Raw genomic sequence first — 27,480 nt, forward strand, 5'->3', positions numbered from 1 at the left:
CAATTATGTTGCCAAATATACATCCATCTGCAACTAGGTTGTCCCAGCAGTTAATAACATTTGTCTCCATATTAGAATGTGCTGTTAATGATATACTGAAATTCAATAATACAGTCATTTGACTCAGTGGCGGACTGGTCAGGTTATCAGCTTGCGCAATGGCATTAGACATCAGACAATATATTTAAAATATATAAATCTAATTATATATTTTTGTTTCCACTTACATATTTTATGAAAATTTAATTTATTCATTTTAAAATTTTAAATGATAGAATTTGTATTGGTGGGTGGGCCCCCTTTGTCTCCTGGCAACCAATATTTTTAGACCCATTCCGCCACTGAAGGTGAACATGATGAGCAAGTTTTTCAAACAAGCGAATGCCAATCAAGATATGCCCACATTTTGCAAGAGGTGGACGGAGAACAGGGGATATCAATAAGACTCATCCTCTCGTTGTTCTAATTGAAGAAAAAAAATCAGTTAAGAACTGATTCAAGATTTACCTTTATAATTTAGTATGTAGGCCTATGCTGATAAAAGCTCAGTTTTAAAAATAGTGTCCTTAATTGTAAAACACTTAGCAAGGTGCTGGTTACCTCGCCATTTGCACCCTGGTCAATAACGCTCATAGTTTGCATAGGTCCCCCCAAACTAGGAATATGTGACCAATTTCAGGGCAAATCCATATAAGCGGATATTATTTATGGCAAAATTCAGTATGTAGAAGACCGGAAGTACCAATTGAATTTCTCTCCTTTAAATTGTATAAGCTTATACAGCTAAGAGGAGATCGTAGTAACAATGAGAAACATATATTTATTTAGTTCTACTGATTCTTATAAAATATACACTTCTACAGACTTTTTCATCGAGAAGAAGCATAGGTATCATTATATTCTACAGAGGAGTTTAAAATTGATCGTATATAAAACCCCTTCATTTGCGATATTATGCACTCCCCCCCCCCCAAAAAAAAAGAGAAAAAGTTCATTTAAGTGTCAGTAGAAACAATTTATCACCTAAAATCAAAACAAAAACCATACTAGGATGAATAGCACAAACTTTCTTAAACGTCATAACTGTTTAAACGTAAAACATTTACGTGAGATAGACGAAAACCCACAGCGCAATTTACTAGTATTATTTGCATACTGGCATTGTTTGTTGAGATCAACCCATTTCGGCCCAGGAACTATAATGTGATACACACGTGATGAAGATACTAGTCTTGGCCATAATGCTGCTGCAAGATTCTTTATGCAGGTACACTGTAGAACCGTTTAGACATAGCAACATGGATGAAATATAAGGCGTATTTTGAATCGACTATATCAACGATCGTGCTGATTCGACATGACAATAGATATAAAACAAAAATTGTTGAATACTGTAATTCCAAATCATGTAACATAAATGATTTGGTTAAACGAGATTTTATAGAAAAGACACGCCACAAACGACACTTTAACAAAAACTGACAGATAACATTGAAATTAGTAAACAAACCATCTTCGACTCAATATTACTAATCAAATAAAACACCAGATCAACCCAATTGAACAGTATATTCTGATCTAAATCTGTTTAGGTCCGTTATTAAGCATAATAATATAGTATCGGGAGTTAGAATATGTCGGTCAAATCAACTTTAATTACACATTAAATACAATATGGGCATTAACATTTATTTTAAGGAAATACAAATATAAGACAGATTTTAAGTTATGTCCGATTTCGATTTATCTGTTTTTTCTTCTAATGAAATGGTGGTTGTTTAAATTCTTCTTCACCAACGATTTCTTCATCAGAGTAGCCCCCACCTGTTGAGCTACGCCGCTGAAGCTTCAAGCGTTCCCGTACTCTCTGAAATACAACCAAAAGTAACACCTGAATGTCGCAATAACCAATAACAAGTATGATAGTAATATATATGGACCTAGACCCGTACATGACGTCATCGCCGCCATCTTGGAAATGTGACGCCATGTCAAAACTCGAAGTCATCGAAGCCCTTCAAACGATGCGATCGACATGGAACCTGCCATGCTTGTTCCCTGGACAATTACATGTATGTATCGTTTGAAGGGCTTCGATTATTTCGAGTTAGATATGTCATCATCTGTTATTCCCATTCAGTTACTAAAGGCCGCTTAAGCAGTTTATTCGTATTTGAATTGGCGGGGTTTTAGGCTAATTTTCGATCAGTTTCAGTTCCAAAAATGTTAAATAAAATGAGTTCCATAAATTACAGAAATCATACTGACATAAAGGGACAACACAAAATAACATTTCTTCAAAATGATATCCAAAATTCTAAGAGATAATTCAATTTCACAAACACAGTTGAGCTAACGTGTTTAGAAAAGCTTGTCAAATACTAGACACACCGCCTATATGACTTAGACTGGATAATTTTGTTTAATTTGATTTCGGTAGTTCAATTTTCTCTCATTTACATGAACTTAAGAGTTTATGTAACTTATTTTTTAAAATTTTAATTGTCTATAATTATTATCAATACAGTTTTTGTTTTAATAATGAAAATAGAAATGTTTATTGCCATTCCGTTATGTTTCCCTGTAAGTCCACTTTAATTTCTCTAACTTAAAAAAATACAACCCAATGAGTTTAGAACATGATTTCTGTAAAAATGGAACTTACATTCACATTTAACCAGTGAAGATTTGAAGTCGGGTAAGTTTCTTCTTTCTCAACAACCTCGCCTTTTCTCTCTCGGCATAAGACATCGATGTGTCTGTACTCTGTACCGCTTCAAATGCCCTTTCATCTATCTGCACTAATTTCCTATTGGTCTGAATAATAATAGATTACTAAAGTCAAGAATGAAAGACTATCAACAGAAGCCCTAGTTAACACTTGTTGACTATAAAGACAATCTGTTTAAAACACAGATCCTATATAATTTATAATTCAAAATTTGGTTTTACTTGTCTTTGAAATTATAAAAAAAAGAAACAAAATATAGATCTGCATTTCAAGCAGATTGCCACGCCAATGGGGGAGATCCTAACAAAAAGTCCTAGTGTTAGAGTTTTAACTTCGGCCCTTTAATCTGATGTTTAGGTTAGCAAAAAGATTACACTTTGAAAAATATTTTAAATTTCAAAATTGAAATTCATGTTCATTTTCAATAATTACCTCCTTTTTTGGCTTTACACTTTATTTGATGTCAGAAGTTATGAAAAGAATTACACTAGTGACACTAGTGCTACATTACATCATAAATATTTACTCCAACACTACTTTTGACCTCACCCATTGTCGTTATTTAAAGTTACAATTTCATATTTTCTAATTAAGTCAAAACATAATTATTTCTATGTCCTTTGCTCAATAAGTTTGTCAACTCACTATTATACGATCATAGGTTATCTTTCATACACTTAAAAATCTTCACACCGGAAATAATAACACAATTAGCTCCCAATTACCTCCCTTGTTTTCCTATTCCCCACCATGGAATAGCTATCTTCAAACGTTTGAATTTGAAGTTGTAAATGATATTTTTGCCAATTTCTCAACTGGCAATAGTGAATTATAGGATTAATAGGTCTATTCTTTAACAAGGTAGGACTGTTTATAAATACCATCTATTTTAGGGCTGTATTTTAATACATTTTAAAAATATAACTTAAAAATATGAAATTGTAACTTTAAAATGAGGGGTAGGGGTAGAAAACGGGTTCGTTTTTATCTAACACGAAAAGTTGTCAAAATGTTTTGCACACATTCTGAAAATACATAGTCCGACATTAGTGATCTCCTTTCTTTACTTAGTGAAATCAATTGAATGTTTTTTGTAATGGTGATCCTTAATTATTAGAATATAATTTCTAATTTGAACCGCAAAACAAATACTTCCCTTATTTCAAAGTTTAAAACGTGTTCTTTAGCTAGAACTTTAGACCATCAAAACAATAAATGTTTAAGAAAGAGAGAAACGGGCTGCCTGTAACGTCCACTCGACAAACACTAGGTGGTCATTTCGGAACTAAAATATGGTTCCATTTTTTATTCATTAATTCGCTTGCGCGTAACAGGCGCACGTGTTAGACCATTCGGTCACCCATAGTTTAAAATATGGACAAACTAAGAACTAAGGTATATGTTAGGGTTTGGGTAATACTGACGAGAACCTGGTGCGAAAAAGTGGTGTAGAAATGAAATGAAATGAAATGGGGTTTAACATCCTACTATTCTGCTCCGACTGGGCTAATGAAGACGGGCATACGCCATACATTGTGCTATGAGGGAAATTATGCCCCGACAGCGGCACTATCAAATTCCAACTATCAAGGGTTCTTTTACGTGCACGCCAATGTGTACACCCGAACGACTAAACGTTGTCCCTTGCCAGGCCCCCCGTCCTGCATCAGTGACAAGCAGGAAACACACCGGAAAAAATCAAACACGGGACTTCGAGATTAGCGAGCCAACCTCTTAGGCTCCGAGCCACCACGGCTCCAAAAAGTGGTGTAGATATAGGTTCACATTTAACACAACCTTTATATTCTGGCATGCCAGGGCTTTAAATTTACACCCATTAAAGACGCATTACATTAAGAGCTAAATTTGCCTTTTTCTGACTTCAAATGTTATATAAATTATTATTTAGACATTATTCACATGACAAGCCCAAAATCAATACTTTGACCATCGGGTGGCTGAGTTATCAAGTGGATTAAACGATGTCTGCCATATCTTCGTTAAGCGTTCAAATGGAAAATATTTAGCGACTTCGTTTATTACTGTAGCAGGGGGACTTGACAATCAAGCCTATTTACGCTATTTCTGGTCAAAACTTCAAACATTCATAATTTCACTTTGAATACTACTGTACATAGGCGTAGGAGCCGGGGGGGGGGGGGGCATTTACCCCCCAAAAAATTTATTTTCGGGCAATGAAAAATTCGACTACCTTTTTTTTCTATTAACGTTTAGAGAAAAAATATAATTAACTTATTTCTATGAGATCCACACTGCCCGAAAAGTATTTTCTCGTCTTTTTCTTGTCCACTGCATATGCCCGAAAATATGCCCGAAGCTCTCTTATGATAGGTATGCCCGAAAAAACGGTATTGCCCGAAAATAGGTATTGCCCGAAAAACGGGCATCGGGCCGGAAAGCGGCAGAGGAAACTAGCAGTAAAACGCGTTTTCTTGGCGGGTCATTCGCCTCTCAAAGAAAACCGGCGCCGCTGTCTATAAATCCGAAATTTTTCGAAATATCGGGAAAACGCGTTTGCGGCAGTTAAATTTTCAAAATTTACTCCTAACGGTCCCGTCTTCGAGGACTGTAAACGATTGATTGGAATTCCGAGTCAGCCACCTTAATTAGGCTATATTAAACCACTTTGAAGTTGCTTTGTTCAACGGCTGCAATAGCAGGAAAACGTGTTTGCAGCCGTCAAATATTCCAAAATTGTCTTGGGGGGGGGGGGGGGTATACAAGGTCGCTGCTGTCTGTAAACCCGAAATTTTTTCGGGCATTTCGGGTTCTGCCCCCCTAACTGTCATCGAGCCCCTACGCCTATGATACTGTATAGTAAACTGACTGATTTTTCTTCTTCTATTTTTTAACTATTCTAGCTAAAACGACCAACCCTTTATCTAAATCTTATAATGCATCTATAATGACTTGATTTTTAATAGTGTAATGCCGTAACAAATATTAGTCTTACCGCATCCTGCGTGAATTTAGTGGGTTCATAAATTTTGACGGTTCCTTTAACATCTTCAGTTAATGAGTATCCACTTTTATGACCATAATTCTTCATGAACAGCGTCTTTTCTACATGTTCATCGGAGGAGATGGGTGTTGGTTCCTTTTGCACAGGCGAGGTATCTGTTTTACCATTTAATGAACTAGTTACATCCTTTGATGCATAAGTTACATCCTTTGATGCATTAGTTACATCCTTTGAAGCACTAGTTACATCCTTTGATGCATCCTTTGATGCACTAGTTACATCCTTTGGTTTTTCAGTTGTGTCGCTGCGTCTGCCAAAATTTACTTTGTGCTCTGCAGATTTTGTAATAATACGACCGTCACTGGGAACGGCTCTTTCAAAAGTGGTTATGGACCCGTCACTCGACCCAGGATAAAGTCCAGTTTTATATAGTAGCCTAGTTTGTGTTTGTACTGGGCTACTAGCTCTGAGAGATTCTGTTTTTACTTTATTGGATCGAGGAGGAGCTGGTGAAACTGGTTGTTGCGGAATGGCCGCTGTTAAACCCGAAACCGCTACTGCGCCAATTTCAGTTTGACCCTTAGAAAAGAGAATAATTCAATTTACGACATGTAATTATAATTAAATTTACTGTAAAATTTGTATTTATTCCAACTGCAAGGGAGAATCCAGATGGGTGGATAAGATCTCAGCCTAAAGAATTTTGTCATAACGAAATATTTAATATGTCAATGAGTTTTTGTTTCATCCAAAGACTGGATACGAACATGTAATGGGCGGGGAAAATATGGATTCCAAAAGAGAATCAACGCTGTGTTTATGCGTGAGGGTACCTGCATAGAAATGAATTACTGGTCTCTTTGATTATCAAGATAAACGTAAACAAAAATGGTTGAAAAAAAATGTCAGATTATTGCACGTCCAGAACTCATGGAGAGATCATTATCGTACAGACTGGATAACCTGATATAATACGTTACGGTCTGTATTCAAAGTTAAGTAAAATATACATAATTTTTCCACTTAACTTAGTGTGTTGCCTTAAATCGGTATTCAAAGTTTATGTTTTACATAATTGTGAAAAACTTAACTGCACACCTAGTCTATGGAATGCCCGCAGCCGTCAAAAAGCGTGAATTTAAAATTTAGGGAATGACGTCAACAGCCAAAAATCACGAATTTCTAACGTCGAAGGCAAGTTATGTCCCCTTGGAGGTATCATTGCTCTATTAAAATCAAGCTATTTGTCGAAATATTATATTGTAACATATTATGACTATATAAATGGTAGTACAAATCCTTTGGGAGAGTTTTCTTTTTATTTTCAATTTTAATAGATTTCAATTACAGTTATTGAATCGTGGTAGTATATTGTCAAATATTGTAAACATTATTATTTTAAAGGACAACATTGGTGTCAGACATTATATGTGATATAACTGGTTAAACACGTTCCAAATATAATTTTAACACTTAAGTAAGATTTCCATTGAATACGGACCTCAGACGTTTGATAGCTCCTCCGTCAGTCCTTTCTTCGAGCAGGTTATCCAGTCTAATTATCGTACTATCTTAGTTTTACCCTTATACAGACGTAATGTTTGTGAGTTTATAATATGCGACGATTATCGATAAACCATTATATATATAACACATAGATGTATAAAAGTACCTACCATATTTACGAGATTAGCTTTAGGCATGTTGAAATTGGTAATTACCACTGACTTATCTTTTTGTTCTTTTTGTTCATCGTCAACTGATCGACGTTTATATTCCGTTTGTACCTTGCCCTTCATTTTGCTATAAACAGAAAGGTTTGGTTGTAAAAATATTAAAAAAAATCTTCAAAACCCTCCCACCTAAAATTAATTGATTTAAAAGGGCTCGACCCCCGTATGACCTCTTTGATTTGGACAGAAATAATCTGTCGATATTGATTTTATGTGTTGATTTGATTTATGGGATGACAATCTGTCGTTGCAAAAATTCTGACGATTGAGTTTATGTGCTAATTGTTATGTTGGGTGACAATCTGTCGTTGCAAATTGTACGTCCATGTATCAGGGGCGGATCCAGAGAGGGGGTTGGGGGGGTCGAAACCTACCCCCCCCCCCCCCGCTCAGCTACATAATTTTTTTTGTCAATAAACACTTTTTATGCGAAAAGTTTCTCGGTCGTGTGCTTCATCCTTTATCGTCAGACGTGGGACAGGGTGGACACTCAGAGCACGAGATAATGATATAGACATTATTTGATGTCACAATTAATGCTTTGCATCATAATGCTTTGCATCCATGAAATTGAATCACAATAACTGGTGTTAAAAAAATCTTAGTTCAAGTCGTTTATTACAACACTGGTGTAAAAGAGCAGACGACAAGAAGAGAATTTCTTTTACGGTTCTTAGATTTAGTTTTAAGGCTTAAAATGATTTTTTTTATCCATATACAGCCAAAACGTGTAAGACAAAGAATATGTTGATCGCAGACCTGCTAATTTACGAGAAATTTGAGGAAATTTCGACTGAATAATAATCAAATGAGACTACAAAAATTCAAAATAGATTCTAGTTACTTAACTTCCTGGAAGCGGTTAGTTTCCCCCAATTACCTTTCTTTTGGTGTTTTGTTTTAGTTGGCCAGCTCATGCAAAGAATTGAATGCGTTAAAACAGAACACAAAAACAAAGTGTAACATTTAAAAATAACACTATAGTTTTATATTTTTCCCCTACCTGGTATTAAACTAGTTTAGACACTGGTGTAAACACTGGTGCTAAATCGAGAGGCTCAGGTTAAGGCACTAAAAAGAACACCAGTTATACACCACTAGAACACAACCTTAACACAGGCGTAACCCGGGACTTGAATTGACCCACTGTATTAATTCATAATAAAAATTGACGTCAAACGAGGTGTTGAATTTCTCTGTTTACAAAGCTCAATGTGTATGTATATACGCCAAAATAACGATATAGACCATGCGGGAGGGGGGGGGGTACATTGTCTCAGGAACCTGGCAACCCTCCCCCCCCCCTGCAAAAATTTCTGGATCCGCCCCTGTGTATACATATCTCCCTACGATAAATATGATATATACACAGAGAAAAAAGTGTCGCAACTTCCCTTATTTAATATAGTGCTAGTTTTTGATATGATAGCTATTTCATTTTACGTTCTGGAAGCTATTCAATCTTCCTTAACTGCCACGAGGAAACACAGAACCAGCCATGACGCCATGTTCTAATCATGGCGTGTTCGGCACCATGCTCTTGCAGCCTTATGATTACGCGACAAGAGCGGTCGTCTGACTGATCTCTAAGCGCCTTATCCAGTTGATTTGAGCCGATTACGAACAGTTTTGTAGGATAGGGGCTGTGACGTAACCATTTCCGTTTTAAAATAGTTCTTGGTGCAAAGAGATGACGTAGCACGAGTCTCGATAGTGCTGTATCTCCTCTTGCAGACGTTCTGAGAAGTCTAAAAGAAGGTTCAAGGTCTTTTAAGTCATATTTCCGTTGATGTTTTCGCAATAATCGACTAATGGTCGAGGGATGGTGACCCAACTGTCGTCCAATCTGTCTCATTGGCATCCCAGCCTTTCTCATGCCAATATCTTGCCATTTTTAAGCTGTAGTGAGTTGTTGAGGTCCCATTGTAAAATACAGACAATGAACTCAGTGCAATGGCTGGTTTCCCAAACATGCTTTTCATGACGGGAGGGTTTCATGATTTCCATGCACCGTAGGTCTGTTAGGTGCTGCACAGGCAGCTTTACTGGTATGTACAGGGGACAGAAGATATCTAAATTTACTCACAGTGTTCACTTTTAAAAAATTTATAGCTGTCTTATTAGAAATTTTTTAATCGATTACTGAATATCATAACCGTTTTTTTTAATATTTTAATACAACAATAGTGTTTATTTACTTACTTCCATATATTGTTATTTATATAGTAACTATGAACATCTAAATCACCCTTGTTAGGTTTATTGAGAGAATTTCTTTTATTCTGTGTCTGAAAAAGAAATCGAAATTTAGACCGCGGTGTGGTGTCGTGGAATCTGCATGAAACAGCTAAATGTCTACACTTGAAAACACATAAATTTCTTTGTTATTCAACTTTTCTGTAGTTGGGGCAAAACAGTTGAAATACCTATGTTTCGAAGTACAAGACGTAAGGGTCATGTGCTGTCTATAATTAAGCCAAGCGCAGTTTAATAATAGACCACCTGTCAAATGACTTTTAGTGGTTCGTGTGGTTACATTATGGTAATTATGCACATACATGAGTGCTTGTAAAGGATACAAGTGCACCCGGATTTCTAAACCCGGATTTTATGATAAGTTTTTTATTCGATTGCTAAGTGGGTAAGACGCTGACTTGCTAGCCAGGGCGACCTTCGGTTATCGTGATTTCTTGACTATGGTCGAACTAACTGAATCCGAATTTCATTTAGTCCGGACCATAGTCCGAAAATACTGAACCATGCTATTGTGGCATGGTCGGAGTAGTTTCAAGATGGCGGGTGTCGATGAAACGTAAGTGTGGAATATTTAGAAAGAATCTATGTTTGTTTAGTATATGATTTTAGGAAAGCTTGAAAGAATTTGAAATGGTTGCGACTTCTATGAGCTGATAATTTGTTGTCTCGTATGTAGTCTAAAAAAATACGCATTATTTCAATATTTATGTAGGCCTAATGCAAAAATGTGAAGTCAAATTACAAAGAATTTGAGCCGCGCAAGTTTAATTTCATGAAAGCATTATTGTTTAACAATATAACATCATATAGCATAGCGATTCATTATCCTCCGTGGAGAGATTATAGACCTTCCTTGGGCTTAAGGGTGTTTTTTAGGGTTATGGTCGAGGTCTAAAGCAGACTAAATTGACATTACCATGTCCATGGGAACAGCCATCTTTTAACAGACGATTGTCCGGACCATTCGCGTTCGGTTCCTTGTTCCGACCACTAGTCACGAAAAAATTATAACCGAAGGTCGCCCTGGAGGTCGGTTGTTCGATCCCTGCATCGGCCGATAAAGTTCATCTAGATTTTTCCGGCGTGGTCTCCCCTTGTCAGGACGGAGGGCCTAAAAGGACAGCTGTCTAGTCGTTCGGATGGGACGAAAAACCGAGGCCCAGTGTACACATTGGCGTGCACGTAAAAGATCCCTTGACAGTTGGAATTCGATATAAGATTAGGGCGTAGCGCCGCTGCCCGGGCAAAATTTCTCTCATAGCACACTGTATGGCGTATGCCCGTCTTCATTAGCCCAGTTTAGGAGAAGAACAGTAGGACGTTAAACCCCATTTCATTTCATTTCATTTATGTCTATGATGGCGTTGTTTCAGTATAACGTAGAAATCTAGCTAGATTTGAACTTCACCAATTTCAATAAATTAGGACCACGTTCATGATTCTGAGTGCTTGTAAAGGATAAAAGTGCACCCGGATTTTATGAGAAGTTTTTTATTCGACTAAAATCATTCATGCAGTAATTTCTACACATACTTCCGTGATGGCGTTATTTCAGTATGACGTAGAAATCTAGTTATCTGACACAGTAAACTTCGTAGGTTCCATCCCATGCAATATTTTCAGAATGTAACCGTATATATAATAGGTAGGTCACAATTCTATGGAATACAATTACTGCTTATTGTTTGATAAAGACAAGCGAAGACTATTCGACACGTCACTCAGTAATGAGATGCAGTAATTGTAATCCATTGAACTATGACCTGTGTATATCCAGTTAAATTATTAAATTCCATTGAAACAACGTATAATCTTACCATTGCAAATAACACCATAACTACAACCAGCATAATAAAAACGATAATACATCCAAATATTGTATATTTCAACCGCATGTCGTCTGCCCAGATTTCCCGAATTGACTTTGGTGTCTGAAATCAGAGTGGGTTTTGTTTAATATTTTTAATTCACTGAGGTTATAATAAAATCTTCATTTCCAAATAAAATAAACGTGGATCTAAAATGAGATGTCAATTCAATTTCTATTATTTTGGGAGTCGCGGTGGCACGCTAATCGTGGAGGTCCCGATTATGATACTGATGTTGGTCGAGAACGTTACTCGGTATTGTTTTGGGTGACCTTTCCTTTTCTGTGGTGCAGGGCGGTTGGCTGGCAAGGAACATCAAGAACTCCGGTAACAAACTTCAGATCTGAAAGCCTATACCATAACTTACACTGTGAATATTATTTGACCTTACATTTCAGTTGCAGTTATTTTGCGAAATTTTTGAATACCAATATTACATATTAATGCAATAATAAAACCTGTACCATAACTTCCACAATGAATATTATTTGGTTTATTCTATATATTATAGCCATTTTTACATTTCAGTGTCAGTTATTCCGCGAAATTATTGAATATCCACGATAATGCTATCATAAAGTCAACTATGAGCCCTGTCTCGAGGATGTCCGCTGGCTTTATAGATCACAATAATAGTAAGCTTATTGTTTCGTATGAAACCTTCCTTTAAATTTGGGATGCCTTGTAAGCGGAAGGCGGAACAATGAATGTCAACAATAGCACCCAGAATAAATTAAACAAATCATTTAAAACGAAAACTTACTGTAAGTGTGCTTGCCTTCGGTGTCACTTGGTCTTCTATAAAATGTTTCCATCCACCTGAAAATAAATAAATATTAAGCTTAATACATAAAATACCTGATTAATAAAATATAGTTGTTTTAAAGAAAATCGCTGTTACTTGGTCTTCTATAAAAAAAATTTCCCCAATCACCTTAAAGACCACATAAGATGGCCATTTTTTTTTCTACGTGTAGCCAATGATTACTACATCCATTTTACGGCAAGTTCACACCAATCTGATTAAAATTAATTCAGCTATTAACGTTTAAGTATCCGACAGCCAAAAACGGTTTTCAAATTTTCATTAACGACCTTAATCCGGTTGATTGGCTAGTGACGTCACAGGCACTACACATGAGATATACATTATCTACACAATATCTCACTGTGTGTACAATATATCACTGTATAAACACACCACCAGTTGACAAGTGTGTATTTGTCGGCCCAATTAACATTGGACTGGCGTAATCATTTACTCGTAATTATGTAAGGGGTTGGGATGGCCTGGTGGTCTAGAGTGTCACGCTTCGACCTCTAGCTGGCCGGTCACCTCTGGCTTGCGGCTGTGGTTTCAATCCCTGGTGTGAGCGTATGTGGCATGGAGATAGGGGCGCCTTCTCAACGTTTACTCCGGGTACTCCGGTTTCCTCCCACACGAAAGACCCCTGCGCGTGCGCTAAGATCATGAAAATTAAAAAAAAGACAACTTGTCTGCGATATCACCTTCGGTGGAAGCGGACGTTAAACACTAACAACAACAACTTAAGCCGACGGCCTCCACCTAAACACTAAAACGATGACATCTACCAATCCAGAAGCAGACGTAATCATCTACCAAACGATATGTTTTATATTAAATAAAGGGAAAAATGGCCAAATGGAAAGATTGCAAAATCATATTCTAAAAAACAGGAATCAGCTTCGGCTCTTCTATGTATTGTCTCCGATATCACTTATGTGGAAGCAGACGATAAACACCAAGAACGAACGACGAACTTAAGCCGACCTTTCTCGTTTTGAATTGTAATAAATTAGTTATTTGTGCCTAGAATATTTCGAAGTGTATTTTAAGATGCCGCATTACCGTTGTGTTATTGAGAGTTGTGGAAATTCCAGCAAAGAAAAGGGACATAATGTACCGGCGTTTCATAAATTTCCCAAGGATGGAATATTACGGAAAGAGTGGATTGCGTTTGTAAATAATTCAAATCCTGATTGGCAACCTACAGTCACAACAGTGTTATGCAGTGAACATTTTGCGAACGATTGCTATGGGCTGCGGCCTAACCTAATTGAAGTTTTTGGAATACGCAAACAGAGAAAAAAAATTTTCCCGGGTTCCATTCCTACAATCGCTAAAAGAACTACTGCTACAGGATAACTCTAAATATTCTGCCTCCATTCTCTCGGTGAATGATAAAATAACCAATAACACAAATGTTGATGATCTAAGTTCATATGATTACTACTTGAAACCATTTCGTTTCTTAAAAGCCGAAAATTAATTATTTCTATGTCCCTCGCGCCGGCTACAATTTTACACCAATCTTGTTTCAATCAGAAGCCAATTATTGTTGGTTTACCGTCGGCTTATTCTGATTAAAAAGAGAATATGATTACAGCAACTAGCTTTATAAAACAAATTCTAAATTACAAAACAAATTATTCCGCAGTCAGTTGTTTTATTTAATTAGGGGATCAAGGAATCAGTCATGCGTTACTGAATACACACACCGGCTGTATATAGGTAATTAAGGAATAAACATTCCGAATATGCATTCGGTCACTGTGACGTCACTGGCGTCTGAGGGGATTAAGAGTGTTTTCGATAATTGGCAAAGTCGTTTTCACGGGAGGTCCATTTTTACGACTTTGAGTGAAGATAACTGAATTAATTTCAATCAGATTGGTGTGAACTTGCCGTAAAGTTGATATTGTAACCATTGGCTACACATATCCAAAAGTTTCCAAACCCATCTTATGTGCACTTTAAAGTATATATTATAAACAGTAAGCGTAATAACCAAAAAAAATAATAAATACCTACTTAATAAAACAACATTGTTAACATGATTTTAACAAGAAAATTCCCTGTAACCACTCCACTTGATAAATTAATATTATAAAAATTTACGCCTATTCAAAATCATCTAAACCCAAAAGAAAATCCGCTGTTACTTGATCTTCTATAAAAAAAATTTCCCCAATCACCTTAAAGTATATATTATAAACAGTAAGCGTAATAACAAACAAAAATAATAAATACCTACTTAATAAAACAACATTGTTAACATGATTTTAACAAGAAAATTCCCTGTAACCACTCCACTTGATAAATTAATATTATAAAAATTTACGCCTATTCAAAATCATCTAAACCCAAAAGAAAATTAAAACACAAAGGGTAACAAGGCTGACTGGATGAGGGGTTCGATACAATCAACACATAGTCGGATAGTAATTCACTAGGTTTTCAAAACATAATATGAATTGACTTTTTGTTAACAGCCTGGGCCAAAAAGTTACAATTTAAAAATGTCTTATTTACATAATACGACAAAATAATGTCAATTAAGCGGATGTCCGGAGACTGATATTACCCGTGAAGGGACCCCAGACAGCAGTGTTTCATAAAGGCCCTTCTATACCATTTGTCTTGTATGGTCTTGACACCCTCTGGCAGTCTGTTTCACAGAGATCTTCTAATATCTCTGTAACAGATGACTGTTTCGACACGTGACGTCACATCACGCGGCGTCAATCATTGGCTCAATAGCGCGTGAATTGTTTACATAAGACGTAACTGATTCGGGCTAAATGGTGAATTTTACCTATTTTAATACCCATTTACACTAAATAGGAAATGATTTTTACCTACAAATAATTCAAACGTCTTTATTTATTTTTCTAATAAATGAAAAAAATGTTTTAGAATTTAATTTGAAGAAAAAAGTTAATATTTGGGACTAATTAAGTCGCATCGATGTCATCCTTATTAGTGATTGTAGCGGCCTAGTGAAAATTCACTGCTGATCAGTGTGACACTCTGGCTCTTGTGACATGTCACAGCTAATATACTTATCCTACTACCTTATGCACAAATTTAGCTTGTGACAATCTAAAAAATTCATAAACAAAGATGTAAATTCAAGATTAAACAGATCCCAAAACTACGTGATAAGATTAACTACATTAAGAGCTCCCGAACCTAACAAATTCGCCCCCGAGTACCACCACATTAGAAATTGCCGAACTGAAGATGACCGTTTTTGGGGTTTTTTTTAAAAGGTTAGGGTTAATAAAATAATTAAAAAAACAAACCATAATCAATCGAGAATTCAAATATTCAAAATATAAAATGAAATGGGCTTAACGTCCGACTTGGGCTAACGAAGACGGGTATACGTCACCATGTAGTGTGCTGGGGGAGTAATTTGGACCGGGCAGTGGCGCTACGGCGGCTCTTATTTCGAATTTTAACTGTTTAGGGCTCGTTAACGTTCACGTCAGCGTTTACACGGTACCTCCTTGCAAGCACCACTGCAATGGGGAAACATACGGCTATTAGCACACTATCGAAACAGTTTACCGAAATTGTCGGTAGAATATAATATTATATAATGTTCCTGTCACAATTATAACAGTTAGCAGGATTCCCAGCTTCGTCCGGGTCCCAAATTCGCCAAGGGTCCAATTCGTCCGGGGACCAAATTCGCCCAGGGACCAAATTCGATGGGCTTAAACATTCACGGGGTGATGGCGTTGAATTTGATACCACGTGGGGGTGGAGCGCGGCGATGAAGCGTGATTCGCTCGGGGCCTAAATTTGATGGCCTTACAATTCTTTGGGTAACGTTGGTTAATTTGATACCACATTATGTGGCAGTGGATCGCGACGCAAACACACGTGCAGATATCTTTGATTTTATTTATAAAGACATGTATGTTGTTTTTAACGCCCCAATCCCCCCTTCACAAAAACACACACACACACACAATTAAAATCAGCGGGGGGTCCAGGTGGGGACGTGTAACTCGAGCATGGTTGGGGTGAATGTTATATTCGGGTCTAGTTATTGGCCACAAATCACAATTACACCCCGATTTTTCAAACTTTACCCGGAGAACCTCCGGCCACCTCTAATAAAATATCCAGCGCCCACCACCGATTAAAATAAATAAATGGATCACGTACTTGGCTCAATTTCAATATGGTATGGAGCTTTATTAGTATTCTCTTGTTTAGTAGAAATTTTTTCGGATTCTGAATTGGATGCATGGCCTTTAAAAAACTTCCACAAAGGTTCAAACGCTGCTTCTAGACGATTTTTGGATGTCTTCCCTAATGGTGTGGTGGTTGTAATAGTCGGTTCTGAATCCTTTGAAGGGTCTGACTTCGATCTATGGCTTTTAAAAAACTCCCACAAAGGATGAAAAGCCGCTGCCAGAACATTTTTGGGCGTCGTTACTGGTGTGGCGATAGTAGTCGTCCTTGGCAAAGTAGTTGTAGGCACACCCCGCATTTTGTCAATGGCATCACGAGTGTTCATAAGCACAGCGCTTACATATTTTAACCGTTTTTCAGGATCACGGATTTTATACACTTTCTGCACTAGGCCTTCAAGGTGCTTATTCAAATTGTCTTGAAGATCGGCTCTACGAACGTCGAAAAATTTACCCGCTATCTCAACCAAATTTTCGTCGGGTGCAGGCGCAGACTGTCTATAGCCTGAAATAATAATAAGCCAAATGGTATACGCAACGTCTTCTACTTCACAATGGGGAATATTTAATACTGGGGCCTGTTTCACGAAATTTTAACTAAGATAAAATCCAAATTTTAGTAATTTGATTGGATAATACTAGATTGATTTTAGTGCTTAGCCAATCAAAATTGAAGTATCTACTAAAATTTGGATTTTATCTTTAGTTAAAATTTCGTGAAACAGGGCCCTGGTTTATAGATTTTAAAGCGCTCTAAACACCCTACCTCTTTCATTCTAAGACGAAATGTTATTATTTCTTCCAATTTCATAAACCTAAACATTCTATATTAACACCGGGGAACGAAAAAAAAACAACAAAAAAAAAACATGTTTCTCGCTACACAGCAACACAGATTACAGTATCTGTGAAGCGACAAACTTGGATTCGAAAACGGACATTGTAGTCGTGTGTATAGGGAATTTCGTACGAGTAATGTTAAACTTAACCGGGAATGAAACATGAAATCGTTTCTGGCCATCGTTAACAAATTAGAAAATCAAATATATACAGCTACCTAATTCGGTACTGAAGTTATCATTAGTGCCACTAAATTTGATTAATTATTAGTGAGTTAACCCCCATTTCCTCCCTGGTTGATATCGCAGACAAACCTTTATTTAGTATATTGGAGGGGACACAAACATACCCGGAGAAAATCCACAAGGTGTGGCGGGCGACACTACTCTTGTCATGTACTTGATTCAATGACAGGCCTTATGGTCTAAAGCTCACACGTCAGACCACTAGACCACCCAACCCAACATAAATAAAATATATTATTAGATTACTTATTTTCTTGTTAAAAAAGTGATAATACCACTTTCAAACTCATATTCCACTTGAATGGTGGTTGTATTATCAGCATTAATTACAATTGAGTAAACAGAAGGGATTTTGCGCAACCTGCTGAGACGTTGCCCTTATATAGGTCTCTTGCTCTTATATAGGTCTCGAATCTTCCATAATAGTTTTACTTACCACAAGCCACCGAAACTTCAGTTGAACATTCTATTGGTGCAAAAACTATTAAATCTGGATTAACATGGTGATTAGTTAAATACAATAACTCACAATCACAATTTAACTCACTTCTTATATCTCTGAAAAATAACCACACAATTCTTTTATTTTCAGGACATAATTATAAAATAATTGGGTCAATTTAATTTGGGTCAAAATAGAATAAAATGATCGATTCCAGTGAACTTAATATGTTGATTTGTTTTGTGGGTTAACAATCTGTCTTCACTAAAAACTATACTTCTAGTCGCCAGTAACCTTATGTCGTGTTGGACTGCAGTCGACAGAGAAAAAAAATACAACCAGTTTTAACAAGCTGTCTTCTTTACAATTATCTTTGGAAACAAAAAATAAATTAATCCCCATAAAAGTACTTAGGTCAAACCCCAATGGCCACATTTTGTCATGCTGAGCCCCCCCCCCCCCTTCCTACCCCAACTCGCCCCTCCCCGGCCATATAGGAATTTTAATTCGACTGGTGTGTAGCATAACTCATACCTAGCACAACAAGAAAAAAAACCACAAACAAATTAGATCAACCCGTTTAAAAACTTTCGTCTTCAGTCGGTGTAGAAATGTGGGACGTTAATTCATTCCATTTACAACTCATTTATATTCATGCCATGCTACCCCCCCCCCCCCGCCCATTGTTTATTGGTACTGGGTATTGATTCCCAAACAAAATATTTAACTTACAAAATTGCTACGTTTGGTAAATCGTTGATGCACATATATAATTCGGGTAAATCGCCATTATTAATATCCTTACACGTTAAGGTGTCACCGTCACCTAAACATCCATTTGGGCATGATGTCACAGCTACCTGGTCCACAAAAACAAGGAGTAACAAATAAAGTAACCATGGTAACTCATAGATCCTCATACCACATAGTCACTTTTCAACAACACGGTTGCCTGAAAAAGAATTACCAGTGTTGAAATACTGTTTTTCTTAAAAGGTCAACAACTATGATAATCTTTAATTAAATGACATTTCGTTACCGGATACAGTAAAAACAAAAACACATACTTCAAAACGTCGCCTTAAATACACTAGTAGTTAGCTGTTTTCCATAAGTATGTATTTTTTCTTTTAACTACTATAGGTCTAGTCTACGCAACTTCACAAGGTTAAGAGCAAAACAGTAGGACGTTAAACCCCATTTCATTTCATTTCATTTCAATGGGTCGCAACGCATATAATAATGTTATATGGGTGTATATAAACTGATTTACATTCACTAATTTGCGTTTTACTCTAATTTCAAATCAGTTATGCTCGGCAAAAAACGCCAGAAGTCTCAATCGAATGGCAATCTATAGTGTAAGGTAAATTCCAGTCTACATAGTATTTATTGCGCATGCTCTCCAGATATGGGTCACCGTTTGACATCACTCGGCAAACCTCAACAGATTCCAGTACCCTACATCTAATCTCGGCTGTATGACAAAGTCCGCCATTAGAACTACTTTCAAGTTCCCGGATTACAATGGCGTTGTCCATGACGACCAATGACGTCATTGATGACGACGTATTTGAAGAATGTTTTATCTTACAAAATGTTTTATCTTACAAAATTTTGAAGCTGTTTTTCTTTCAAGTTTATCCGATTTTCTTTAGACAAGGACAAATTTGCACGGAAATTTCTACACACTCTTCGAACGACGCAATTTTGAGAACTTCTTTCTAAACGCGGGCAAGTTTCCCCTTATAAGTAAACCGGTGCCGCATCGCAAATGTATAAGGCGTAGGTACATATCACTTACTGTCATACAGCCGAGGCTAGATGTAGGGTACCGGAATCTGCCGAGGTTTGCCGAGTGCTAGATGTAGGGTACCGGAATCTGCCGAGGTTTGCCGAGTGCTTTCGACATGACTTGTGGTATATGTCTAGCCTCGTTCCCTTGTTAAAAATGGGTCTGAACCGCATTATGGTACACGATTCATGTACCAATGGTAAAATGTTTATTTTGTTGTAAATATATTGGATATCAGAAGCTTATCTTTTCCCGGTAAGATGATAACTTAAATGTTGATTTAAATTAAATAATTCGTGTTTTGAATGTCAAAGACTTTGGATGATATTGACTATTGAGTTAATTAAATAAAGACTTAGCTACCGTAGCCTACTTTAAATAAAGTTAAAGTTAAATAAGGCAAGGCATATAGGCTAGCCATAAACACATACTTATGGAAGAACAATTACTGATTTATTTGGGCGACGTTTCGAAGAGTATTCTCTCAACGTTGAGAGAATACTCTTCGAAACAAAATTCGGTCAAAATTCATCTCATCATCGTCCAAGACTAACTAGTCGGTGTAGAAGTTTGGAGAGAGTTACGACGTTAAACTCCATTCACTTCATTAATTTATATCCTAATCCCGGAAAATGTTTATCGTTATAAACCTGAACATTATTTTTTTAAAAATAATAAAGTTATGACCTCAATGCCCTAAATCGAATTGTTGTCACCTGTATTTCTTGTTTCAGCTTTACGTTCAAATTATGCGGCCATATTGCTTTTTGTATGACGTTGCGTCGCTAAGGCCTACCGTGTTAAAAGTAAAACTATTGTTGACGTCATGACTATATGACGTCATAATGGAACTAAAGGACGTTCGCTGTATTAATTCACGTTTTTAACTTAAGTTAGGCAGATGATGATAGGTTATTGAATGTAGGAATCGAATAGAAACTATTAGTTATATAAATTTACGCATGTGTTTCTTGATTTGCTGATACATAATGTGCGTAGATAGGCCTAATAAGTATACGGTAATACCTATATGGGGCGTCAATTGGAACTTCATTGTCAACTAAAAATATCCTAAACTTTAGAAATATGACAAACTTGGTTTTATTTCTTTGGCAAACTTTTAATTGATGCTAAACTCCAAATATATATGACATGTAAACTTGATGTCAAATTTATATGATCAAATATATGACGTTCTTCTTTTATAGATGAAAAACTAAATAAATAAAATATGCGGAACTTTCTAAATACGCGCTTAGTTAGTCTCGGTTTACCGACCTTAGAAGTTTACTTTGTCTACGTCTTGTTATTCGAGTCTAGGAGACGTTGGGCCCCAAACTAGCGAGGCATTGGCGTCATAATATAGAGATGACGGTAACAGGTTATTGGATCCAAATTGAGTTCAACATCCTAACCCAAAGTTAAAAATAGACTCATTAATCGGCAATGTTGGACTCAACTTGGGTTCAATTTGCCCCAGACATTAGATGACGTTGATATAGTAGGTAGGAGCGGAAATGGGATGGACCATAGATAATACCGTATGACTGCCGACTCATGAATTCTCGACGTTATGTTGCGAAACGCGTGAAACGGCGAGAAAGGTGGTTGATCACTTCCGGTCTTCTGTTCTCGCTGTTTGTTTACTATAGGCCCAGTAGCGATATTTTTATTTAGCGCTTTCTTGTAGTTTAAATGTGGCATCATCTGGTTAAATGGAAACGAGAAATAGAAGGAATGTTTGAGGTAAGAATAAAAATGAATATCTTATAATTTTGATATTATATTGTATTATAAATAAGTATTACATTTCATGAAAATCTCGACACGTGTGTTGCCCATTTAAGGCAAAGTTTGACAGCTTTGACCTACTTTTAAAAATCGGCAAAATAGAGTTTTCAATTCATTAATTTGTAAAATAATACTTGCAGATCATTAATAAATCGTAAATACATAAAATACAGTTTGGTATGAATAATAACATTGCTGTGCTGGCTATATATAAGCTTTTAATTACACAATTTTTTAAAAAACCTTTGTATTTTCAGAAGAACTGTACTGCCTGGTAGCCTACCTGTCTTTTGTTTGCTACCTAGGGGCCTAGGGGAGTGCCAGCTTGTGAAGCAAATATATTTCATGTTGATTTATTGTGATACTGATAAATATTTGTATGTTTTATTTATGTTATTTACTTCTTTTCATAGTGTGTGTGTGTGTGTGTGTGGGGGTGGGTGGGGGGGAGGGGGTATAAATATTGAGACACTAGACACTAATATATTGATAAAGTATTTTATTTTATGTATCTATTTATTTATTTATATTTTTATTTATTTTTTTTTTTCATTTTTTTTTTGGGGGGGGGGGATATTATTATTTTCATTATTTTATTTGTTTTATTTTAATACTCAACAAGGGATTTCATTTAAATTGTTTGATTGTATTATATCATTATTGATTTTAATTTTGTATAGTTGAATTAAGCAGAATTATTTAATTTTATGTATTTCAAACATCAGAAAATAAACCATTCAAGCTATGTGTAATGTGTTTGTGTGGTTATGTTGATGGTTAAATAGGTTGAGAATTGAAGCCAAATGACCAATTTTCGCGAAAAAGGGATCTGCCAGTTGGTGTTACAGAATTCAGTCAATTTTGCTCCGATATTGATGAGGTTGGTTTTGTTACAATGCTGAGATGTATGGCTTTTCAGGAAATAACACGGTTCTGGAGAAAAATTAATATTTAAAAATAGCTGCCGGTCGATATGTAAGGATATGGGTTTTACTGTTCCATGTAATTAAATTAATCATTAAAAATATAACCTACAATTTTTGTTTCAATTAAATAAGTTAATCTTAACAATAATATTAGGTTGTTGCATTTTGTGATTTAAATAATTTAATCTTATCAGTTGAGGAAGAAAGAGTTGGTATTTCAATCTAATAAGGTGCCTATAAATTATATAATTATAATTTATTATAATTATGTAAAATTAACATTGTCTGATCCCTTTATTTAATAATACATTTATTAATTTATCCTAAAAGTATTGTTAATTAAAGATGCGTTTTTAAATGTTAAACAGGCATTATGTAAGTGCTAAATCTGCTTATTGCAGGTCTTTCTTTGGGCCTTAAATGTTATGTAAATTATCAATTAGACATTTATTAACAAGAAAAGACCATAATCAACTCTCGATGCCATCTGATTGCTCAGATTTTAAATAGATTAGAACGGTCTGGTGGTAAATTTTCAATATATTCAATTTGCATTATCTATTTTTGAAATGTTATAGTTAATAGCGAGAACGACCAGCTCTTTATCTAAATCTTACATAATTCCCCTTCAAATTTATGTCTATTGTTATTGTATTATTTTAATTTAGGACATAAAGAAATATATTTTGGTTCTCGCTTGGATGACGTGTTTTATTTTTTTTTTTTTTTTAAAAAAACCCTAACAAAACAGTCTTGTTAATTACTGTATGTAACTATTTTACCCCGGTTACACGAAGTAATTCTGTAAAAAAATTTGACTAGATCTATAGGCTAATTTGTCAAGTATGCAAACAAGTTAAATGTTAATGACATGAATGATATTGGATACCGTAATCATATATTCATATAAACAACATGATGAGATAAATGTAGTGCCTTGCAATTTTTAAAAACTCATCTGTTTCAAACAAGTTATAACTTAGAGCTAAAGACTTCGTGTAGGTATGTTTTGTCAAGCACTATGAACACAATTTTTGCAGAGTTTTGGCGCTATAGAAATGGACGTTCATTATATTTATTTATTTGGTTCTTCTGGAAAAATACATACATCTATTTAAACACCAAAAGTACTTGGCTGTTCTGTTCAAAAGCTTATAGTTCCAATTTTTTAAACAAAACACCTTTCACATGATTTAATTAGCTATTTATTTTTATATCGAAGCCCGAAGAACAGGAAATCAAATTGGTGTGGCCAACATTGAAATATCAGATATCAAGGATGAAGTTGCCTTTATCAAGTCTTGTAAATCTTTTAATGTACAGGATTCCTGGAAGCATCTATTTTAGAACAAAAATTCCTTTTCATTGATAACTTAAGCAATAATTCCTTTTTTATTTAATACTAATAGTGTTTTCTTTTTCCTTATATATAATTGTTATATCGACTGAAGCTAATTTAATTTCTCAACAAAGCCTAGATCAAAAAGACTATGAAATAATTGCTTACATTGGGGTGGATTTATATAAGTAAACTTTTTTCCAGTTGTGCAAGCTGAAAAAAAAGTATGTGTATTTTTTTTTTTTTTTTTTTTTGGGGGGGGGGGGGGTCTGCATTTATAAAATTAAATGACAGAGGGACTTACAATAAATAAATAGGCCTTTTTCTAAAACTATTAATTAGGCCTAGATTGGAAAAGAATTTTGTAGGGATATTTACATCTTTATCAACTAAAGTATACAAACAAAGCTGAATTTATTTTAAAAAATGCACATTTGAATATAAACAAGATTTTTAAAACTTTTCTAATATACCATGCAATTGATAATAAAATGCAACATCTAATTTTATTAATCAAACTATAGATAGGCCTATACCGTAGGCCTGTGTGTGGCACAGAGGTGCGGGTTAGTTAGCTCGCAATATAACCCTTTTCCTTTTGCAAATTAAATTGTAGAACATTTTATTTGAAGTATTAGAAAAATAAAAATAAAGGTGTTTGATGTATTATCTCTATATCAAAAATATTTCCTAATTTTAGTGTAAATTGGTACGGTACATGTCATGAATGAAGAAAGGCATTTTTTGCCCATTTGTAACCTTTTTTCAACTTAACGTCACACAGTAGCTATTTAATCTTTTGCAATAATCTAAAAATATTTTGGAAGGAGATATCTTGTTCTTTTTTTTCATATAATTTTTATATACGTGTTCATTTTATTAATTTCATAAACGTAAGTTTCAAAAACGTCAATTTCGCGTGTCACTGTGCGTACGTACTGTCGAAAGCTAGACCGGAAGTAAACACCTCCCCCCCCCCCCCCCGCGCAAAAAAATATGCGAACGAACCAGAACGCAACATCACGTTAAAGGGCTAAAGACGAGTCGGCAATCATACGGTATTATCTATGGATGGACGAAACATCCTCATAACGGAACCCAGGATATGCCGTTTTCGCGCCATTACTCTGATAGGTCGAGAAAAAAAACGTTAACGCGCTATTAAAAATGGCTAACGAAGACTCGGAAGAGACAAAATTGAGAAAAGCGCTAAGCGACATCGCCCAGCAGGCTAATAGTCTGCTGGGAATCTACAGAAACCGTCGACTTTCATCAACTGAAAGAATGTTAGTTGAACCTTCTCCTCTGTCAACATTATTGTACGTGACGTTGTCGGCAGGGCCGTAACTAGCTCAAAGCAACCAGAGGGGGGGGGGGGCGAGAAGTGTTCTCAGGGGTGCTGTAAAATTACGGGCCTGGATGTCGGGCAGTCCTGGGCAAATTGGCACAAAATAGTCGTCTGCTGAGTCGAGTGCAAATACTTCATTTTTTTTAATAAATTCTAACGCAAGCCAGTCTAATTTAAGCCAGTGTAGTGCAAACAGTGTCGCCTCTAGTAGCAGTGTGATACATTCGATAGGCCTACCATCAGTGCCGGATTAAGGCTCTGCTGGCCCTAAGGCACATTTTGATAGGTGGCCTGAAAATACAGATATGTTGGGCTCATAACGAGATTCTTTCCCACAACAAATGTAAACAAACCTCACGTGTGTAAAGGGACGAAACATCATGTCAACCCTTTGCCAGAGTATGGAAAGCTTTAAAGGACAAACGCGTAGATGAAGAAGGATGCAATTTATTTACATAAAAATAAAGGCAAGCATTTTTGTCACCACTTGATAATTATCAAAATATTTTACTTCATTATTTTGTGGCCTGGATTTTTGGCTGGCCCTAAGGCACGTGCCTTAATTGCCTTATGGTTAATCCAGCACTGCCTACCATAGGCTCTAAGGCTGAAATTTCCATCCATAACCTTCGAAATAAAAAATGTCTTTGCGATTGCAGTAGCCTATTGGAAGAAATATCTGCCGATTTTACTTATGTCAAGGCTTGTTATGGAGAAATTGTGGAATTGCATTTTCATTTCATAAGAAAATCCAGTGATTTATGTAAAATTAGTTATATTAATCTTTTATGCTTAATTAAGTTAGTTAAATTAAGATTTTTTTTCTTTTAGACAGTGCCGCCAAACATATTTAATTTCGGAAACTGATGAGTAATTCCTCTCCTAAAATAAACCCAAACGATAAGAATAGGTTCCTAAGTAACTAGGCCTATAACCGTTCAAAAAGAAAAAAGAAAAAAAAAACATAAATAAATCCAGATTCTTGATAGTTTTGGGACAGATTTAGACTAGTCTTAAGGCCAGCGCACATGATGCAATTGTAGTCTACGAAATAACAAAAGCTGCTGTCCTCGCATACATTTCTAAAATCGTAGCTAAAGCGATAAATCATGTGGCGTTGTCACGATAGGACGTCATTCTTTACCAGCATCGGGGTCGGATAGTCCTACTGGCAAAAGCTGATGTCCTCGTATACATTTCTAAAATCGTAGCTGAAGCGATAAATCATTTGACGTTGTCACGTGAGGACGCCGTTCTTTACCAGCATCCGGATAGGCCTACTGGCTACTAGGCGAGGGTGGAAATCAAAATGTTTGATCATGGCAATAAGAAATCTTGGATATCTGCAATGTTTTCAGTTTTCTGAAAGCACAGTTAGGCTCAAGTCGATTATTACCTAAAGACTGTCGTTTTTTTTTTATACGCCCACATTTTCATGTGGACGTATATTGTCGTCGCCTCTGTCCGTCCGTCCACAATTGTTTGTGAACAGTCTACAGGTCACAATTTTTATCCGATTTTAACGAAACTTGAAATATAGGTTTATCACCCTTAGATCTCGGTTCCTTTCGATATTGGCATGTATCGGACTTTTACTTCATGGATTATGGCCCCTGATTGTACGAAAAATCACGTTTTAAACTTGTGAACACGGTAGAGGTCACAATTTTTATCCGATTTGGTTTAAACTTGAAATGTATGCTTATAACCCAACGATCCCGCTTCCTGTCGATATTCGCGCATATCGGAACGTAACTTCCTGAATTATGGCCCCTGATTGTACGAAAAATCGCGATTTTAGGTTGTGCACCCTATAGAGGTCATAATTTTTATCCGATTTAAAAAAACCGTATTATTATATCACCGTTACACCCTAAGGACGACAGAGTTCGAATTTCGTGGAAATCGTCCCAAAACTGACAGACAAAATGGCCGCCCTCCGTTCTCAAATAGCGTAAAAATATGGTATTTCATTGTTGTGGACCCTATAGAGGTCACAATTTTAATCCGATTTTGTTGAAACTTGAAATGTAAGTTTATAACCAAGGATCTCGGTTCCTGTAGATATTCGCGCATATGGGACCATAACTTCCTGAATTATGGCCGCTGATTGTACGAAAAATCGCGTTTTTAGCTTGTGGACCCTATAGAGGTCATAATTTTTATCCAATTT

General features: G+C 36.0%; 1 protein-coding gene across 3 annotated transcripts; it reads right to left on the reverse strand.

Moving 5' to 3' along the window:
• Positions 1-985: 985 nt before the first annotated feature.
• Positions 986-19,083, reverse strand: LOC126832361 (uncharacterized). Of its 3 annotated transcripts, XM_050563107.2 has the most exons (10): positions 18,841-19,083; positions 18,103-18,224; positions 16,553-17,086; positions 12,335-12,390; positions 11,521-11,634; positions 9,650-9,735; positions 7,391-7,517; positions 5,706-6,293; positions 2,666-2,817; positions 986-1,867 (listed from the first exon to the last, which is right to left on the reverse strand). In XM_050563107.2, the coding sequence occupies exons 1-9, from the start codon at positions 19,026-19,028 to the stop codon at positions 2,674-2,676; spliced, it is 1,959 nt and encodes a 652-aa protein (XP_050419064.1). In that variant the 5' UTR covers positions 19,029-19,083; the 3' UTR covers positions 986-1,867; positions 2,666-2,673. The 3 variants fall into 3 exon arrangements, with proteins under 3 accessions (XP_050419064.1, XP_050419065.1, XP_050419066.1); XM_050563108.2 differs by lacking the exon at positions 2,666-2,817; XM_050563109.2 differs by lacking the exons at positions 16,553-17,086; positions 18,103-18,224; positions 18,841-19,083 and adding an exon at positions 12,506-12,671.
• Positions 19,084-27,480: the final 8,397 nt, after the last annotated feature.

Source organism: Patella vulgata, chromosome 9 (genome assembly GCF_932274485.2).
Source record: "Patella vulgata chromosome 9, xgPatVulg1.2, whole genome shotgun sequence".
NCBI classification, from domain to species: domain Eukaryota; kingdom Metazoa; phylum Mollusca; class Gastropoda; family Patellidae; genus Patella; species Patella vulgata.

Excerpts from the sequence above, each read along its gene's own strand:
- LOC126832361 (XM_050563107.2), bottom strand. The coding sequence starts at position 19,028 with ATGAGGATCTATGAGTTACCATGGTTACTTTATTTGTTACTCCTTGTT. Across the intron at positions 17,087-18,102 it reads TGAAGTTTCGGTGGCTTGTG|GCTATAGACAGTCTGCGCCT; the intron begins GTAAGTAAAACT and ends TTATTATTTCAG. Across the intron at positions 2,818-5,705 it reads CTAAATTCACGCAGGATGCG|ACCAATAGGAAATTAGTGCA; the intron begins GTAAGACTAATA and ends ATTATTATTCAG.